The sequence below is a fragment of the Hemitrygon akajei genome, chromosome 3 (assembly GCF_048418815.1).
Source record: "Hemitrygon akajei chromosome 3, sHemAka1.3, whole genome shotgun sequence".
In the NCBI taxonomy this organism is placed as follows: domain Eukaryota; kingdom Metazoa; phylum Chordata; class Chondrichthyes; order Myliobatiformes; family Dasyatidae; genus Hemitrygon; species Hemitrygon akajei.
In genome coordinates this window covers 142028076-142049693 of record NC_133126.1, presented here as the reverse complement: position 1 = coordinate 142049693, position 21618 = coordinate 142028076, and the positions used below count along the sequence as shown (strand labels likewise).

Below are 21618 nucleotides of genomic sequence, written 5' to 3'. Positions count from 1 at the left end.
TTGAGACATGCAACAATGTTGTTTTGGAGAGCAGTGGTTTCCTCAATGACGTTCTTCCATGTACACCATTCTTGTTCAGTGTTTTACTTACAGTGGAAACATGAACAGAGACTTGGTAGCAAGTTCTAGCGATTTCTGCAAGTCGTTTGCTGTTGCCCTCGCGTTCTTTTTCACCTCCTTTAGCATTCATTGCATGCTGTGCTCTTGGTGTGATCTTTGCAGAATGCCCACTCTTAAGGAGAGTAGCATCAATACTGAATTTCCTTCATTTGTAGACAATTTCTCTTCCTGTGAACTGATGATCACTTGAGTATTTAGAAATGTTTTTGTAGCCTTTTCCAGCTTTACACATCTCTACAATTCTTCTAAAGGTTCTTTGAAGATTGTCTTGATCGAGGCATGGTGCTCAGAAACAGATCTTTTTAGCAAAGAGCAGACAGTCAGTGACTTGACTTTTTTTTTATATAGGGCAGGGCAGCTCTACAACCTACATTTCTAATCTCATCTCATTGATTGGAACACCTGACTCCAAATAGCTTTTATAGAAGGTGTTACCCCAGAGGTTCACATATTTGAACCTAAACAGTGATTGTTTAGTTTGATGAGAACTATAACAATTGTTTGTGTGTTATTAGGTTAGGCAGATTGTGTTTGTCTATTATTGTGACTTTGACGAAGATCAGATGACATTTTATGAGTAATTAATGCAGAGAACAAGGTTACTGCAAAGAGTTTACAAACTTTATCTTGCAAGTGTATAAGTACATGTATGTGCAGTACAATGAAAAGCTAGCTTGCAGCAGCTTCGCAGCTGCATATCATCATTAAGCAACTTTCACTGGGGAGAAAACAAACATAAATTACACACAATTTGTCTCAAGGTTTAACTAGCAGAATTATTTCAACTTGTGCAAGGAAAATCCTTCCCTGACTATATCAGTAATTTATTTGGAATGCTTATATGCAATTGCTTTACCACATAGCATAGAAGACTTAATATATTTCAGTTAGCGTCAGTTAAAATTTTATTACCTGTTTTTGAACACCAATCTTTTCTGCAAAGTTTATGCTAATTATACTGTCATAAGCCAGAGGCATTGTTATAATAATAACACATGTTCTTGAAAATGACCTCAGAGTGGGTTATTTCTCCTCAGACTGGTGGCTGTGACCAGCAGTGTGTTGCAGGGGTCAGTGCTGGGTCCACCTTTATATTAATGATTTGAGTGAGTATGTGGGTGGCATAATTAGTAAGCTTTCTGGTGACACTAAAATTGTCTTGATTAACTGTACCATTGGGCTGAGGAATGGCAGATGGAGTTTAATTCAGATAACTGCAAGGTATTAGATTTTGGTAAGGCAAACCAGGGTAGGACTTGCGCAGCAAGTTGTAAGCCCCTGGGGAGTTCTGTATAACAGCAATTTAAGAGTGAAAGTACACAGCTCTTTGAAGGTGGTGACTGAGAAGAGGTGGCCATATCCTCTGAGTGGAAACATTGGTAGTACTTATATGTAAAAAGGGTGATACATACATGGAATGAGCCATCAAGGAAGTGGTTGAGGTAGGTACAATTATAACATTTAAAAATTTTGAACAGGTATGTGGATAGGAAGGGTTTAGAGGGATAAGGACCAAAAGCAGGTAAATGGTAATGTGAAAGGGTCTCGACCTGAAATGTTGATGTACTCTTTTCCATAGATGCTGCCTGGCCTGCTGAGTTCCTCCAGCATTTTGTGTGTGTTGCTTGGATTTCCAGCATCTGCAGATTTTCTCTTGTTTGTAAATGGGAATATCTCAGTTGAGCAATATGGTCAGCAGGGATGAGTTGTGCTGAAGGGACTGTTCTCCATGGTGTATAGCCCTATGACTCTAGGCTCTGATTTTCAGTGCCACTGGAAATCCAGCCAGCTATTGAATTGGAATCGAGAAGTGGCAAAACCTCACATTGGGTTCAACTTCTCTCTATTTACTCCTTCCCGTAGACACTGATACTATTTTATTTGCTTACAAATGATTCTTGCCTCTATCTCCATCTCATCTGTATTGTTGTCAAAGCTCTGCTCCTGCTCTGTTCATCACCTTGAACTTTATTTTTAATGCCATCCTATTTAAGGTGCTCATGAGCATCAGGCATTAAATTTTTCTCAACGCCCTTTGATTTATTTCTGCTTTTTCCCTCTAATTGCCAACTTAATTTATTTTCAAAGCATCCATGTTAAGTTCTTTGCATGTTGATTACAAACAGAAATATTTCCGTGATGTTTATGGTTTCCACAATATTTCCCCTAGGTAGAATTCATTGTCTAAAACAATTTTTTGAAGTCTTATTTCATACATGTACTCAATATCAGTGCATGTTAATGTTAGCTCTCGATAGCTCAGGGTGTCAAGAGTTCAATTATGATGTCATCTGTAAAGAGTTTGTATGTTCCTCCTCCTGAGTGCATACATGGGTTTCCTCTGAGTACTCTGGTTTCCTCCCACATTCCAAAGACATCCTGGTTAATAGGTTAATTGGTCATTGTAAATTGTTTTGTGATTTAGGCTAGTGTTGAAAGCAGTGGATTACTGGGCAGCATGGTTCGTTGGGCCAGCAGCAGAGCCTGTTCTGCTCTGTATCTGTATGTGAAATAATAAAAATAGATTCCTTTTAGATGTAGTCACCATCTTGTATTCTGACCATTTACTCTGGACTCCCTCAATGTTGAAACATCTTTCCTAATTGAGATATTTGACTAAAGATGTTTCAAAATATGAATTGAATTTGGCAGGAGATTTACAGCTGCACAGCCCAAAATCTGAAATAGTTCTGTTTTAGCTTTAAATATGCTAAATTTCGATCATCAATGGACCCCCACCATCCAGACCATGCTCTCTTCTTGCTACCACCATCAGGGGAAGCTGTAAGAGCTTAGCTCCCACGTCGCTCTGACATATTGGGAAATTATGTACTCGACGGGTTACAGCAGTGGTTTGCCTCTGCCTTCCGCTGGGTGAGTTTAAAGAGATCACCATCTCTTGTAGTAGATGACCAGGACATCTAAGTGCCTTGTCATGCTCTTAGACCACCAGATTGAGGGAACAGTTATTACCCTACAACAATCAGACTCCTGAACTGACATGAATAACTTCACTTACCAGAGTCACAACTGATTTACAACCTACAGTATAACTTTTCAAGTACTCTAAAGCAAATGTTCTTGATACTTAAAATTTTTGTTTGCACAATTTGTTAGCTTTTCAAGATTGTTTGTCAGTATTTAGAATTTATGAAAAATCTATATTGTATTTTATTTTCCTGTAAGTACTATAAGAAAATGAATCTCAAGGTAGTATATGACAATGTGTATGTACTTTCATTTTAAAAAAATCCTGATTTATTTCTCTTTTATCCTATTTAAAGTGAATCACAAACTGCATAACAAGGAGCACTCAGTCCATTCTATTATCCTCATAATTTATATTTGGTCTGTATTTAACCTATATTTTCCACTCTTTGCTCAAAGTTTCTGTGATATTTTCACTGAACAAAAATGCCTATCAATCTAATTTTTGAAAATGGCTATAGGCTGAACATCCAAGATGTTCTTTCAGAATATTTGAACTTTTACACTAACCTTTCCTAAAATTAAATACTGGTTTGAATTCCAAAAAGTGGTGTTTTTTATGTTGGTTCACTTCTCTTCAAGAATTAGCTTTTTGACTACTTAAAATGTAAAAACAAAATAGACCATTAAAGTTTTGACATGATTAGTCAAAAGCTATGAAGAAATTAATGTTTTGTGGTATTTGTCTTTCAGCTAGAAATTTCTCTTTTTAAAAAATAAAATCTGAATAATACCCTGAGCTGAACTAGCAAAAAAAAACCTGAATAAGTCAGTTGCTAATGCAAGTTGAGTACCCATTATCCAGAATACTTGGGACTGGATTTTGGAATAGATAATGAGATAGCTTAGGATCACCACCATTCCTAACTCTGAATTTATGTGCTCCCATTATGCAGTCTTTGTCTCACACTTGTTCATCACACATACAACTGCAAGAAAAAAGTTTGAACCCTTTGCATTTACCTGGTTTTCTGCATTAATTACTCATAAAATGTGGTCTAATTGTCATCTGAGTCATAATAAAAGGCAAGCACAATCTTCCTAAGCTAATAACACGAACAGTTGTACTTCTGATAATACTGAGTACAATATTTAAACCATCAATCGTGGTTCAAAAATGTATGTGAACCTCTGGGGTAATGCCTTCTACAAAAGCTATTTGGAGACAAATGTTCCCTATAAAAAAGAAACAGAGGTTACTGATAGAGCCTGCTCTTCTCAAGAAAGTTCTGTTTATGTGCACCATGCCTCGATCAAAACAACTTTCAGAGGACATTAGAAGACTTGTAGGGGTGTAGGAAGCTGGAAAAGGCCACCAAAGCTTTTCTTAAGACCTGAGTGTTCATCAGTACATAGTAAGAGAAACTGTCTACAATTGGTCGAAATTCAATACTCTTGCTGCTCTCCCTGGGACTGGGCATCCTGTAAAGATCACACCAAGAGCACAATGTGCATTGCTGAAGGATGTGGAAAAAGAACCAAAGGTAATAGCAAAAGACCTGCAGAAATCTCTAGAACTTGCTAAAGTCTCTGTTCATGTGTCCACTATAAGAAAAACACAGACCAAAAATGGTGTTCATGAAGGTTACCACAAAGGAAACCACTGCTCTCCAAAAAAAAAGCTACACATCTTAAGTTTGCAAAAGACCACCTGGATTTCCACAACTCTTCTGGAACAATGTTCTGTGAACAGGTGAGACAAAAATTGAACTTTTTGGCAGAAATACGCGCTACTATGTTCAAAAGAAAAATGGCACCGCACACCAACACAAATACCCTCATCCCAACTGTGAAGCATAGTGAAAGGAGCATCATGGTTTGGGGCTGCTTTGTTGCCTCAGGGCTTGGACAGTTTGCAATAGTTGAGGGAACAATGAATTCAAAATTGTATCAAGACAATGTCAGGAGAATGTCAGGGTAATGGTCATTACCTATAGCTTAATAGAAGTTGGATGATGCAACAAGACAATAATCTGAAACACGCGAGTGAATCAGCAAAAGAATAGTTTAAAAAGAAGAAAATTTGTGGTTTGGAGTGGCCAAGTCAGAGTCTAGATCTTAACCCAATTGAGATGCCATGGCATGATCTGAAGAGGTCTGTTGATCAGTACTTACAAACTGAAACTGTTTTGTATGCAGGGATGGTCTAAATTCCTCTTTGCTGTTGTGAAAGTCTGATCAGCAACTACAGGAAACATTTGGTGGAGGTTATGGCTGCTGAACGAGATTCTACCAGTTATTAAATACAAGGGTTCACATTCGATAAGGACATGAAAATCCAGTTGATTGTGTGATATTAGTTTAGGCAGATTGTTTCTCTATTATTGTGACTTGAATGAAGATCAGACCACATCTTATGAGTAATTAACGCAGAAAACCAGTTAACTGCAATGGGTTCACAAATTTTTTTCTTGCAACTGTTTGTGTGAATTTATTGTTTAAGATGGCGATACCAAAGATGAGCGACAGCTTAGTGATAGATCATAAAGCTAGAGAATTCTCTAAAAACATACAGCATCTTTCATGAAGCAAATTGTGGTGAGGAGGCAGGTTGAGATGAACCTGGTTCAGGGGAGGAGCTGGTGTACTGGGGCATTCTGAGGCACAACGTGTTTGTGTTGGAGCTGTGCTTGAAACATCGACTGTACTCTTTTCCATAGATGCTTCCTGGCCTGCTGAGTTCCTCCAGCATTTTGTGTGTTGTGTGAACTGATCCAGCTGCTGTATGTTCCTGCTCCACTGGTGTAAAAACTGGGTACAGAGTCTTAGCTTGGGCCAACTCCAGCTGCTCTGGGAGCTGAGTCTGGTTGCTGTTGGCTTACTTCTATTGTTTGCACAATGTGTTTTCTCTTTCGCAGAGCTGTGGTTTTTGGCCTTTTTTGGGTTATTTGAGTTTCTTGTGTTACATATCCCGTAACTGGATCACTTACCAGCAAAGATAGAGAGGTCCGCTGAAGTCTGATGGTACCATTTTTAAACGTTTTTATTTATAAAGGGGCACAAAAGTAAGGTTAATACAAACATTCAGATAACATACGTCGTCAATACTCAATCTAAAGCGCAGGTATAGTAATAATCAATAAGAAATAAGCTCTATGGTTGTCTAGGGGTAAGGTATATATTGTCCGCTGTATATCTAAAAGTCTCTTGCGTTCACTGCAGTTCCACCAGCTGCCGTCTTTTGAGGTGTTGCGGTGGTGCACTTTTGTTAGAGAGAGAGAGATAGAGATTGAATGAAACAGTTACCCGGTGGGTTGTTTTCCAACCTTTAGGAGTTCGATTCGTCGGAGTCTCGTTGGGGAATGGATGCTCATTTGTGGCCTCTCCTGTAGCTAAACCGTTCTTCCGTAGTGAGGTCGCCAATCCCAGGCAAGGAAAAGATGCACACGAACCCCCCCCCACCGGCTGTCGCTATTAAACGCTGTCACAGGATTTCTAGCGTGTCTTCTGGTGCGTCTGGGGGGGCCGTCTTTACAACCCACGTTGCCCTGAGGGTATACACGTAGTACAGTTCCCAATTCACAAAGGTGTCTCCACGAGACAATGACCACAGTCGCCAGCTTTTGCCTCGCCGTGAAACGAGGGACACCGCACGTATCTTTCTCTTCTCTTGGGTCATTGACCCCCCCCTTCACTAGGGCTCTTGTGATTCTCACAAAGGAGGGGGCTGGGGTCATAACACTTGCTTTGTGGTTGCCTACAAGCAGACAAATTTCAAGGTGTATAATTTATGCACTCTTTGATAATAAATGTGCTTTGAATCTTTGAATCTTGTATATGTTCCTAGCCATAAAAATAATTAAATACCTTTAATGTAATGAAATTATGTATGAAAGGTAACAAAAACAGCATGGCGGTATTGGGAGAATACCTGTATCAGCAGTTGAACAAGAATACACAATGGCAGGCTTTCAGTCCCCACCTATGATGCCATATTTTGATTAAAAGGTTACAGTACACTGTATTTGTATTTTATTTTTTCTTCAGGTTTTGTGTAAGGTACAGAAACAATCAGCATTATAGAATTGATCTGGTGTTAGATTATCATGAGTGACAATCCTTACAAACTTATCAGTGAATTGCTCTGCTGCTTTGTGATCAGATGATTTATCTTTAACATTTTTTTAAAATCTTTAAAAAATGTTATGTTGTGCCTTTCTTAAATTTCTACAACCAGCCTGCTGAATATTCACAATTGTCTTCAATTTTCAGTTTGTCATGATAGATCTTTGCTTGTTTCATGATCAGCACACTGTTAAGCAGCATATGTTCATGCTGATGCAAACAAATCCATTCTTTCAAAACACAGTGGAGATCTTCATTTTCCACTTTATGCAGTGTTTTTCTGTTTTTCATTAACTTCTCCATTACATATGTGAGCTCAGTTCTCGGAACTGTCTGTGATGCGCAGACACCTGTGTATCACTTGGGAACCTTCCCAGTGCCTTGTGGAATTTTGCTTTGTGACATCATGTCAGTGCTCAAAAAAACTTTGAATTTCAGAGATTTTCAGATTTTGGAATCTTTGATTAAGGAGTGCTCAACCTGTAATACCAAATATGCACATAATTAGATATGTTTAACTTTTATTAAGTTTAATAAAACCACCAATAAGCTCTACCGCTTCACTCAACTAAACTTTGTTAATCTAATGTTTTTGTCACATTGAGTACAATTTTCTGAGTTTTGCCTAAGCTAAGATTGTTTGAGAAGATATTTTGAAATACAAATTGTGTGTAAGCTCAAACATTTTGGTGTTGGAATGACCCTGCTGATGATCACATAAAACTGCTGTTTCTGTAGGCATCTGTAACTTTGAAACTATGACAAGCTCTGTGCATGGCGTAATCTAGTCTCAAATCTAGATGTTTGCATCTTATTTTGTTTATCTATAGATTGGTACTCTTTAATTAAAATGTGAATGCTAATGTTAACTGAAATCTGAAATTGAAAACTTCTTTTTCCCCAGAGTTGTATTTGTCTGTCAAGTTTAAATCATTATTAATTCCTCCTCCTCTTTTACTCTTCCTTAGGATAAGGAAGTTTCTTCAGCAGTTCCAGTAGTGTTTACATGTCAGCAGCCTGAAACAGTGAAAATTGCCCTTTACCTTAGCAATAATTAGCTTGAAAACGGCTTGCTCCCTTGGGGCCCAGTCAAATTGTGTCCTTGTTATTTTTCTGAGATACAGGAGCACAAGTATTTGCCAGATTTCCCTCCAAAGAGCAGCATAGTGTTTATTCATGTGTTTTATGACTACTTTGTTGCTTTGTCGGGCTTTTGCTTAATACTTTTGAGTTCACCTTGAATGAGACCACATAATGCTAGTATTACAATATTTGGTATGTGCAGAATAAGTTCTGTATTTTTTTTCTTCTTGTGTCAAGTATTGGGCAGTAAATGTCATGCTCCAAATTTTATAGCATTGAAGTTCATTGCAGGGAAATGGGTGAGTCTGAACACGTGGTGCTTTCTGCTTATTCTGAACAGCTCTTACAAAAGTGCTGTTCTTACAGAAATCTGCTTGTTTAAAATGTGTTCATTCAAGTAACTATCACTTTGATTTCCTTTGCAGGATCGTGTATACGTGCAACAGAATAACGTAGAGAATGTTTACAACTTGGGGTTGATCATTTTCAGAGATCAAGTCGTACGTTATGGTTGCATTAGAGACCATCTACGTCAAACTCTCTTGGATATGATTGCACGTGAAAGAAAAGGAGAAGTGGTCGACAGGTATGTTGAGGCAACAATTCATTTCCCGATGCCAACAGTTCACTGCTCTCACGAAGATACAAGATATTCTACAGATACTGAAAATCTTGAGCAATGTGCTGGAGAAACTATGGAGGAAAATGAACAGTGGACCTTTTGGGCTGAGATCCTCCATCCGGATTTATGATTTAGATAGAGCCTCAGTCCGAGAAAATGTTGCCTGACCTGCTGGGTTCTTCCGGTATTTTGTGCATGTTGTTCACAGCTCTTGAATACTAAACTCAGTTGCAAATGACCAATTTTACAAATTTAAAATTGAAAGTGTGGCCAAGAATATATGAAAATAATCAATTCTACATGTAACAAAGGTATTGAGTTCTTTACCAATGAGCAAGGGTGGGCACTGATCACTTAATGTTTTGGTGGGGAAAAGACAACAAACTGTGTAAATACAAAAAGAAAGAAATAAGAATAAATATGAAGAACACGAGATGAGTTCTTGAATGTGAGTCCATAGGTTGTGGGAACATCTCATTGGGTAAGGGGTAATAACTATTCCTAAGCCTGGTGGTGAGAGTCCTGAGGCTCCTGTACCACCTTCTTGATGGCAGCAGCAAGAAGAAAGCAAGAAAGTTGTATGCAGAAGTGCAATGAAATGAAAATTTTAATTGCAGCAGTGTCACAGGCACAAGCATTAGATACACAGTACAACATTCACAAGAAAAAAAATTAGTTCATTCAAATAACGATCACTTTAATTTTCTTTACAGGATTGTGTGTACAGGAAACAGAAACTTCCAGAAAGTGAAGTGAGAAGTTGATAGGTGATGGGTGGAAAAAATGAAGGAGTGAAGGAGGAGGGATAGCAGAGGAAGGTGATAGGCAAGCGAGAAGTGAAAGGGTAAGAGGGGAGGCAGGGGAATGGAAGGAGAGGAGGGGGAGATGGAGAAATTACTAGAAGATAGGGAAATCGATGTCCAGGCCATTACATTGGAGGCTACCCAGACTGAATGACATGTTGCTCCTACTATATGAGAGTGACCTCATTGTGGCAGTAGAGGAGATCATGGACTGACATGTTGGAATGAGAATGGCCAATGGAATTAAAATGGTTGGCCACCAGGAAATCCTGCTTGTTGTAAGAGGAGCAGAGGTGCTCAGCAAAAGGGTTCCCCAATCTATATTGGTGTCACCAATGTAGAGGAACCTGCACCAGGAACCCAGAAGCAGTAGGTGACCCCAACAGACTCTCAGGTGAAGTGGTGTCTTACCTGTAAGGACTACTTGGGGCCCTGAATGGTGGAGAGGGATGAGGTAAATGGGCAAGGATAAGTGTTGGGGAAATCATTGGGGAGGGATGAATGAACAAGGGAGTCATTAAGTGAATGATCCCTGCAGAAAGTGGAGTGTAGGTGGTAGGATCCCATTGAAGACAGTGGAAGTTGCGATGAATGATGTGCTGGATATGGAGGCACATGCGATGGTAGTTAGAGACAAGAGGAACTCCATCCCTGTTAAAGTGGCGGAAAGGTGGTATGAGGGCAGATGTTTGGTAATGGAGGTGATGTGGGTGAGAGCAGTATCCAATAGTAGATTAATGCTGTATCTGTAAAGTATCTTAAGTTGGTACGAGCACAATTTCAGGAGATCTCTGGAAGAATCTCAGAATTTCTTGGAAGGATCTCATTGATCTTAAAGTACATTGAGGTCTTATATTTAGTCACCTACTAATATTTTTGTGCTCAGTTTCAACTTTAATATTTTGCGTGTGGACAGATGGTTGCATAGAATTATATATTTTCTAAGAGAGCACCCCTCAACTGATGAGAAAACATTCATACATTCCCTTTTTTGGGAATCCATATGCCCAAAACATTTTCCTTTTCCCACTGTATTGAGAGATGACTGTCTTTGAAGACAACTGTGTGTATTCAGGCAACTATTTTTGCCCTTTATGAGATGATTTTGAGTTTGAAGTAAATGGTTGCTTTTCCCATAATTCCTAATGGATATCACCCACCTTATAAATCCTAACGCATCCATTCAGATATTCTGCACTGATTTATTCATTACTGTTTATATTGCAATCAGTTATACTTAATCAGAGTTCTTGTTGGAAATTATATCCAATTTGTCAGTGTTAGCTATTGATCTGTACAATCGTGACAGCCTTTACAAGTTCTGGTGCATTTTCCGTCAGAGGGTGAAATTGAAAATTGATCAATGTTGCAAGCTGTTGATCAATTTGCATGCTTTTCCATATAAAATGTTATACTTAGAAATCTCAATGAATTTGTTCTTGAATTCCAATGAATTGAGCAAAATTTATACTGCAGTACTGAAAAATTGTGCATGGACTTTTAGGATCTAATTAAACTAGATACTTAACTGCTGTCAGAGTATATAAAAGATCCAGTGGCACAATTTCAAAGCAAGTCTGGCGATTTATTTATTTCTTGGTCAGTATTTTTCCTCTAATCAACTATCATGGAGCAATACACCCCAAGAACAGGCCCTTCTACCTGCAATATCTGTACCAACTAATTGTTGAATTAAATTAATTTTAATCCCAAAATTGCATTTTTAATAGTTATGGCAGTGACATGTATAATAAGGGTGTCCTGTGAGAAAATTAGCTGTTACATTATTTTGTATCATTGCAGTATGTAACTGTACTGAATTTGCTATATAGAGCTTTTAGACATTTGAAAGTCATGAGGCCATAATACAATTAATTATTGCATGATTATTTATCTGGTATTCTTCAGTCTAATTAGTTTAACTAGTCATGGTATCATCACAGTATCATTTAATGGTTTGATAAAACTTCCCTCTTCCTTAAAAAAAGAGAGCATTGTTTGTTTATATTTTGATTATTATTTCTTATTTCTGCCAGAGGTGCAATTCGAAATGCTTGCCAAATGTTGATGATTCTTGGCCTAGAAGGTCGTTCAGTATATGAGGAAGATTTTGAAGCTCCATTTTTAGAAATGTCTGCTGAATTCTTCCAGGTATCAATTTTAAATGTTTTCTAAGGTTATGTTTTTAATTGCCTTTCTTTTAATAAAGCAATGCATAATTGTTTGAATACAATTCTTTCTCAGACTTAATTGACAATCATTAAAATGGCCCAATGTTTCTCTTTGCGCAGATGGAAAGCCAGAAATTCTTAGCAGAAAATAGTGCATCTGTGTACATTAAGAAAGTGGAGGCAAGGATTAATGAAGAAATAGAGCGAGTTATGCACTGTCTTGATAAATCTACAGAAGAACCAATTGTGAAGGTGGTGGAGAGGGAATTAATTTCTAAACACATGAAGACTATAGTGGAAATGGAAAACTCAGGCCTAGTCCATATGTTAAAAAATGGAAAAACAGAAGGTAATTCAAAAGTTCTTTGATTTAAACTACATCAAGTACCTGCAGTTCTGCGGAAAGTGCGTATTTATATATTTCAGGCATTCCTATATTTAGAGTATCTTGTTTGCTGTTACTGTTATCTGAATGGAGATAATGTACAGTAGAATTTCTTATTTTAATGCAATGTGCAATTCATTTTGTTGTCAGTTTCGATTTAAGGCTAACTTTGGTGCCATGTTCACAAACTTTCTGAATGTCCTAGACTGCAGTTCTTTATTTAAAGGAGCATAAGTGAATGTAATTTTGTTTTTAGTCTGAAAATGGAGAAAAAATGCAACAAGATGTTAAGAGGGAAATCAGAAAGGAAAAGACAGGGTCAGATGGATCTGGCAGATAAGGTTAAGGAAAATTCCAAGAGGATAGAGGATGGCCAGAGCACCTTTTCCTTGAGCCACAGAAGATGTGAGATTTTTGATGAATTATTTCTCCTCGGTTCTTTGAGGAGAAAATTAGGGCTGCACGAGATAAGGGAAACAAGTGGAGATATATTGGAGAACAATCATATTACCAGGGAGGAAGTTTTTGTAGCCTTGTGGTGCCTTAAGGTGAAAAATTTTCTAGGGTCTGATAGAATGCATTCTCACTTTTTGTGAGAAGGTAGAGAGGAAAAGGTGGAGACCCTTGTGAAAATATTTGCTTCACTTTTAGGCGCTGGTGAATTTCCCAAAGGCTGGTAGAAGACTAATGTTGCATTGTTTAAAAGGTTGCAAGGACAAGCCAGGGAACTACAGGCTGGTCAGCATGACATCCATAGTGGGGATGTTACTGGAGGAAATTTGAGGGCCAGGATCTGCCAGCATCTGGATAGTCTGATTAGGAGGAGGCAGTGTGCCTTTGTGTGTAGGAAGTCATATTTGATGAAGCTTTTAGAAATTTTGAAGTGGAGTGTTCTAGTCGCATTGTACTGTATACAATAATATTGACTGCCAGCATGTCAAGGGAATTCTTCACTCCCAGTAGAGTACTGCAGTAGATTTGTATTAAAAACATTTTGTTGCTTAAATCGCTACTAGTATCTCATAAGAACTCGTGATTGGCACAGGGAACTGAGCATTGCTGTTCAATATGGTTTAAATTGGCTTTTTGAAAATATATTCAGTCAGTATGACCTCTGGTTCATGTGGCTAGAAATTTGAAATAATTTTACTTTTAATGTCTTCTATAAACAGCTTTGTCAACATTATGCTTTTCATAACCATTAATACTCTTGATGATATGGCAAAATTTCCATTTTGTAAACAGATTTTAATTGTATTCTGATGTAGCAACTCAAATCATAATTTGTCTCAATTATTGTTTTATAATGGGTTTATTTAGGACAGAAGATCACACCTTAAAAACCTCCCCCCCCCCCAAAAAAAAAATCTAAAATGAACTAAAATAATGTTTTTAAATAACAGCATTGTTGGTTTTGTCATATTTTTGAGTCCCTAACTGGTGCCTGACTTGTGTAATCTCAGATTTTGAAGCTGTTACCAATTAGATGTATGGAGTTTTCATTGAATTGTGGTTTCTATAAAAAAAAACTATTGAAGATTTAAGCTGCTTGTAATGTAATAAATTTGTAGTTATGAGACATAAAATATAACTTTGATTATTGGACTCCTGTGTAGAAGCCATGAAGTATGTTTATACAGCAGCATGGAGATGAATCGTACCCAGTAATAGTAAGAAGCAGAAACTTTTTGTTTGCAGCTTTAAATAAAACATTAATATAGAGTAAGTCAGAGGTTGAAGTTAGTCCTTATTCCCAGAACTTCTGGATTCTATTCAGCTTGTTCCAACTAATGAATGACTTGGCACAGTCACATGATCTAGACATAAAGAGGAAAGTTGACCTAATTTACAGATGTAACCCAGACTTGGTGTGTAGCATTAAACGCACTCCTAACATTCCTATGAATGTGCTCAAATGCTTTTTAATATGATATTTTTTTCCATTTTTGTTTTGATGCAATTGAGTATTATGATGCAAACAAAAACAAACTTGATTTTCATTTCGCATTTTCCCCTCCCCCTCCTACTTTTAAATCTCTTGCTATCTTTCTTTTCAGTTAGTCCTGACGAAGGGTCTCGGCCCGAAACGTTGACAGTGCTTCACCCTATAGATACTGCCTGTCCTGCTGCATTCCACCAGCATTTTGTGTGTGTTGCTTGAATTTCCAGCATCTGCAGATTTCCTCGTGTTATATTTCATTTCGCATTTTTCCCTCCCCCTCCTACTTTCAAATCTCTTGCTATCTTGCCTTTCAGTTAGTCCTGACAAAGGGTCTCTGCCCGAACCGTCGACAGTGCTTCTTATAGGTGCTGCCTGGCCTGCTGTGTTCCACCAGCATTTTGTGTGTGTGTTCCAAGATGTAAAATATTGCTACCCATTCTTGCCCCAGTGTGTACCTTTATGAAGTGGTCTGCATAGTGATTAAAGTACTGGACTCCAAAGTTGATTAAAGTGTGACTGTGGACATCTAGCAGACTCCCAAGTTTCAGTAGAATTTTGTTTGTCAATATAGAGTTAAATTTCTAACATTACAAGTTGATCTTAATAGCTTTAATTAAAATAAAATCCATTCTCTGAAGCACTAGGAAGGTCAGCATTAATTACCCATCCCTTATTACACTTGATAAGGTGCAGTAAAGTACATTGTTGAGTAGTTGCAGTGCATTTGGGTAGAGAGTTCCCAGAATTAGGCCCAGTAACTGTAAGGAATTGGTGATGTATTTTGAAGTCAGGAATGTGTGATGTTTCTGCACTCGGTTTTGTGACATCTACTTTGTAGAAAACAAATGTGGACTATTTTAGCCGTTTACCTGAAACTAATAATAACAAGTTGATGACAAATTTATTGAATGCCATCTAATGTCAGTGATTTAAAATATTTCAGTGTTCATTGTTAGTTCTCAGGATTATTCACAACTGCAGAGTTAAGAGTAACCACTACAAGGTTTGGTGATTATATTCAAATGAAATATTGTCAGTTAATTGTTTATAGTTTAATGCCAAAATGTTGGTCTGTATCTCAAAATGTAATTTATATTGTGTACTGTCTACAAAGTGCATGAGGAATCTGGTACAAATAGTCTATTCTGTTTCAGATCTAGCTTGCATGTACAAGCTTTTCAGTCGTGTGCCAAATGGATTGAAAACTATGTGTGAGTGTATGAGTTCCTACTTGAGAGAACAGGGCAAAGCACTGGTGTCTGAAGAAGGAGAAGGCAAGAACCCAGTGGACTATATCCAGGTAAATATTTGACATTTTGTCATAATTGCTGAAAACATCCGAAAGAACACTACAGCTAGTAATCTTGTTTGAAATGCACAAGTAAATGGATCCGTTTTCAGCAATCTATACAGATTAATTCATATTTTTTCAATTTTTGGATATGAAAGTAATGTAAAACTGCTTCAGGGGAGCATTCTAGATTACAACATAGATGTTGCCTTGAAAATGCTTATTGTGGGGAAAAATTGACGTATTTCAAACTGTATCACTTTAGTGGGCATATTATTCTGAATTAGTGTGGGATTAGAAATAAATTTGGTGTAAACTCGTGTTTCTCCTTCGTACACTCAGCCTAATCTGACCCTTCTTTCCCTGTCAAAAAATTGGGAACTAGTTTCTCAGACTTCCAAATTTTTTCAAAGTTCACAATCGCTTTGAAGTGTACAGTAGGCCCTCCTTATCTGCGGGTTCCACGTGTGCGGATTCGACCATCCACGGATCAGGAAAACCCGGAAGTTCTCTCTCCAACACTCGTTTGAGCATGTACAGACTTTTTTTTCTTGTCATTATTCTCTAAACAATACAGTATAACAACTGTTTACATAGCATTTACATTGCATTAGGTACTATAAGTAATCTAGAGATGATTTAAAGTACAGGTAGTCTTTAAGTCGGATTTGTACGTAAGTCAGAACAGGTACATCCAGTGTTAGTTAGCATCAGTTAGTCAAACATTTGTCTTAGTATATAGTATATATTTTACCTTTCTATGCATATAAAACACTTAATATTAATTAAACCACTGCTTTGCTTAGTAATAATTGTAGTTTTCATCGGGGCAGGACTTTTCACATGCTCCATTATTCTCACTTTATCCTTTAAAATTGTTACGATCATTGACCGACTGTAGCCTAATGCTTTTCCAGTGACTGATGGCGTTTCACTTCTTTCCAATCACTTTATTATTTCCACTTTATTTTCAATCGTGATCGTTTTCCATCAACGGAACAGAAACTCTGCGGATTCAACAGCAGCCGTGGATGGTGGGTCCGAGCTCCCCCAGGTCCTAAAGTCCACCCGCACTGAGACAGGTTAAATAAGGGACTTGAGCATCCACGTTTTTTGGTATCCGTTGGGGGGGTTCCCAGAACCAATCCACCACGGATAAGGAGGGCCGACTGTACAAATCAGTTATACCTAATCTTGGATTTTTGTGGTTAAAGAAGTCTCCTTTAAAGAAGGCTGCTCTCCTAAATTACTACTTTTACAAATTAAGACATTTACATTTATGTATTGCAGGTGTCACCAACCTTTTTTGCACCGTGGACCGGTTTAATATTGACAGTATTCTTGCGGACCGGCTGACAGGGGAGGGGGGGGGGTGGGGATGTTAATCACGACTGGAATATAAGTGATAAGTCAACTATAAGTCACTTAAGTGACTAATACACTCAATTTCGTTTCTAAAAGGGTTTATCTAATGAATTTAATACTAAACACACAGCGCATATTTTCCTCGCATGAATATAGTGATAAGTCAATTATAACTCACTTATATGTCAATAGCATCATAATATTTTAAGTAACATTTGGATATTGAACACACAGCGCATATTTTCCTTGTGTGAACATATAAAATCATTGCAACACACCAGCAAGAGGACAAGGTAAGGGCCAGAGGTCCCTATACCGGGGCTGCGATGGTTGCAGTCCGGAGAGAGCGACTGACTGAGCCAGGAGTGCGACAGGGCGCGTGCCCGCACCCCCTTGTAGGGAGGTAGGATCTATTGGCCAACAAAAGTTTGGCTTGAGGGATGATCGCAGTGAGGTAGCTGCTCTGCTACTTACGAAACGCTGAGCCCAATTATATTAGCACCAGGTTCCCCATGAACATTCGGTGTGCTGAACAGGTTTAGAGGTGGCTCCCATCTGTCCGCGCTGCAGGCCAGTAGCATCAGCACCTCTTGCAGGCCGGTTACCTGAGACCAACCAGTGATCCCTGGTGCGAGTGTGTCACTGCATTTAGGTGACTGATGACCTCGGGTGGGTAATGACTTCGTGTGTGCGTATTGACCGTGCGTACGTTCAAGTTCCAACAGTGGGCGTGACAGGGAATGAAGAAAGGTGCGGCTGACTTATATCGTTCCATATCACTGAATCATATCGTTTCCTCGTGGCCCGGTAGCACATGCTTTGCGGCCTGGTGGTTGGGGACCACTGATGTATTGTAGCTCAGTAACTAAAGGTACAGTTGAACAGACAAAATTAAGAAAGACGCTAAGAAACTTTCGGAAGGATGTGGATTTGCAAATGAGTTCCATCTAACTGAATGTAAAGTATTTCCTTTGGATATAAATTCTTGTATTTGGAGAAAACAAGAGTGTAAATGGGGGCAAAGACATAATTGGATCTTGAAATAAAGATTTCACAAGTTATAGTCAAATAGGTTAATAAAGCTGTAAATAACTGCTAATAATGTGTTTGGATTCATTTCTGGGAATGAAATATTTTATTTAAGGAGTTTGTTTGGATTCTTGGTTAAACTATACTGAGCAGAATTCTGTTGTCCTGTTTGAGAAGAAAAGTACAGAAGTACATAGATTAATAGAAAAAATGCAAGGGTAATATGTGCACTGACCAGGTACAATTATCATTGCAAGGGGTACAAAAGAGAGACTGGTGAGCTAATGGAGGTCTATTCATTTAAAACGTGTTTATGTAAAAGTTGCATTAACTGCAGCATTATGTATAATTTTGCTGTAAAGATCTTAATTGTACAAGAGCTGTAATAGTTGACATTTGGTGTTCAATTTGGTGAATGACTATGCTTGAATGTATTGTCATTTTGGGAGATTTATTGGTTCTGAAAATGGCAGGTTTATTGAAATTGTGATGTGTAGAATTGTCCTACAGATTATTTATACTTCTGTTTTCACTTGTACAGGGTCTTTTGGATCTCAAGGGCAGATTTGATCGTTTTCTTCAAGATTCATTCAATAATGACCGTCTTTTTAAACAGACCATTGCTGGTGACTTTGAATATTTTCTTAATCTTAACTCCAGATCTCCAGAATATTTGTCACTATTTATTGATGACAAACTTAAAAAAGGAGTAAAAGGTGTAAGTATTTTTCTCTTGAAATTCTCATAAAGTATTTTCAAGAGCACATTGGTCTGCGATGAATGTGCACAAATTGCAGTGACAAAAACAAATGATTTACATGGGAGACCAGATGAGAGAGGATTATTTTCTATTAGACCAGCAAAGGTCCAAAGTATTTGTTGGTTTCTTTTAAATAAACTTTGGTGGGTGTCTAGAATTGTTACACCAGGGGCAAAGGCATTTGAGGTTCTTAGATATATACAATATGCAGAAAATGGAGGGGAGACCATGTGCATGCAGAAGGTATCAATGTGATTAGGCATCATTAGCTTAACTAGTTTGGCATAGCATCATGGTATTTGTTTATAAATACCTTGACCTTTGTGCAGTTTTGGTATTCATTAGGAATTAGTGCCTGTGAAGACACATTAAATCTCTCATTTCACTTTTCTATCTTATTTTATACAGCCAGTAATATCTACAGTGTGCTGCTTCAAAACATGGTAGGCTTGTATTTAAAAAGCCAAACAAAATGGACAGATACTTAGCCTGGTTTTACATAGGTGCAGTAGAGTAAAGTGGACTGATTTAAATCAGTATGTTTTAATTCTCTGAAGCTATGTTGATAAGTCTTTGGAGTAGAGTAAATTGGGGATAGAATCTGTCAGGGTGTGGTAAGTAAATATTGATAATGGAAAACTATCCAGGCCACAGTGGTCCATATCACAAACTTCCATGCTGTATCACTTAGTGATATCAGCTATGCAGGTTTTTAAACAATGTACCGGTACATATGACTCTTAAGAGCATTTCAAGTCTTCTTCATCACCTGAATGGGGAATAAGAACATTTCAGATATAATGTCAGTCTTCAGACTTGAAATAGTTTTGCCAAAAGTAGTTTTATTGAGTGTACATGTTTTATACAACCAGTAAGCACAATATATAGGATATCCTTGGAATCTGGATAAATTAACATGCTATTTTTGTTTCTTTATGTTGACTTTATGTATTGAAATCAAATGTTACACTGTAGATAATTAATTAATCTCACCCTCAAGATTACATTTTTTTAAACAGTTGCATTTGCCACCAAACATTTTGCTGAACCATTTCAGGTTGTTCATCCCAGTGTTGCAATTTTCTTCAAAAAAAACTTCATTTTGCATAAGCAAGAGCTTCTGTGACTCTGCTGACTCTTTAATTTGTGTATACTTTATTAGCATACAATATGGAACAGTACAGCACAGAAACAGTTCCTTCGGCCCATTTTGTTGTGCTGAACTAATTAAGCTAAAGATGCTTAATCACAGCTGCCTGCACATAATTTAAATGCCTTGTGTATCTGTATCCACCATCACACCTAATGGCACTCCAGGTACCCACCAGTTACTGTTTTTATATATAGAAAAAACTTGCCCCACATATCTCCTTTTGAACTTTCCCCCTCTCATCTTAAATACACACCCTTGTGGTATTTGACATTTAGACTCTGGGGGCAGGGTTGGTGTGGGTGAAGATAGCAGCTGTCTACTCTGTGCTTCTCTGAGTACAATGCTCTCCTTGGAGTTTTGATATTTGGGTTGATAATATAATTGATGTTGGCGCGTGGCCAAGTGGCTAAGGCGTTGGTCTAGTGATCTAGGTTGCTAGTTCGAGCCTCAGCTAAAGCAGCGTGTTGTGTCCTTGAGCAAGGCACTGCTGTATCGTCCCTTGCCCTTCCCTTGGACAACATCGGTGGTGTGGAGAGGGGAGACTTGCAGCTTGGGCAACTGCCAGTCTCCCATGCAAACCCTGCCCAGGCCTGCGCCCTGGAAACTTTCCAAATCCATGGTCTCTCAATGCTAACAGATGCCTATTAATATAATTGGCAGATTTGTATTTTACATTTTCTCAACTATAGCAAACTATCCAAATATAATAGTTAATTTTATAATTTTGTTAATGAATGAGCACATCTGCTCAATTGAAATCTCTCGACCAACAAACTGTCAAAATTCTTTGAAGCTTCAGATAGTAGTAGAGCTTGCACCTGAAGTTATTAAAAATCTTCATTCAGAGAAATTAGACAGTCTAATGTAGTAATGTTACTTCCAGTTTCAAATCAGTGTTACTGACACTGAACCATTATTAATGTTTTATATTGTTTTTAATTAGCTTCAATTAACTACTTACTACTAATGGATCATAATGCCAATGTCCAATTATCAGTTGAAGCCACAGAAGTATATCTTGTACTCTTATAATTGACCGAACTTACATACTAAATGCAAAGCAATTGCTGCAGGAAAATGTGATCAAGCTCAAGAGGTCACTATTGACCTCTAGTGGAGAGGACCAGTGCTGAGCTCATGTTAGGTGTAAAGAGATGAATACCAAAAGCCATGGATGAACCATGAGATCGGCAATTTGTTGACGGCCAGTTCAGAGACGTTCAAGTCTGGTGACTAAGGAAGTTACAAGAGGTCCAAGTACGATCTCTAGAAAGCCATCTCACGGGTGAAGTGGCAATACTGGATTAAACGCGAATTAAAAAAGGATGCTTGACAGTTGTGGCAGGGCTTAAACACTATCGCATATAAAGTTAAATGAAGCAACATGGGTGACAATGGGGCTTTGCTTCCAGATGGGTTTAATGCCTTCTATGCTCGCTATGACCGTCAAAACTTGGAGGAGCCATCATGAAATCTCATGGCCCCAATGATCCTGTGATTTCATTCTGAGGCCAATATGCGAGCAGCCTTCAGGAGGGTGAACCCACGAAAAGGATCTGGTCCAAGCAGGGTACCTGACCAGGCACTAAAAACCTGTGCTGATCAACTGGCTGGGATGTTCACTGAGATTTTTAACCTCTCACTTTAGCAGTCTGAGGTACCCACCTGCTTCAAGCAGGCTTCAATAATACAGATGCCTAAGAAGAATGTGGTAACCTGCCTATCATGCAGTAGCACTTGCATCCACAGTAATGAAGTGTTTTGAGAGGCTGGTGATGAAACTTACCAATTCCTGCCCGAGAAGCAACTTGGATCCACTCCAATTTGCCTACTGGAGCAAC

The 21618-nt window shown here is 38.2% G+C and overlaps 1 protein-coding gene across 1 annotated transcript in view; it reads left to right on the top strand.

The window, feature by feature from the left end:
* The window catches only part of LOC140725472 (cullin-3-like), a 91289-nt gene that overhangs the window by 48127 nt on the left and 21544 nt on the right, over positions 1–21618 (top strand). Inside the window, 5 exon segments of the mRNA XM_073040969.1 lie at positions 8682–8842; positions 11718–11832; positions 11973–12201; positions 15334–15479; positions 18406–18582. Of these exon segments, the coding sequence (XP_072897070.1) occupies positions 8682–8842; positions 11718–11832; positions 11973–12201; positions 15334–15479; positions 18406–18582 (828 nt within the window).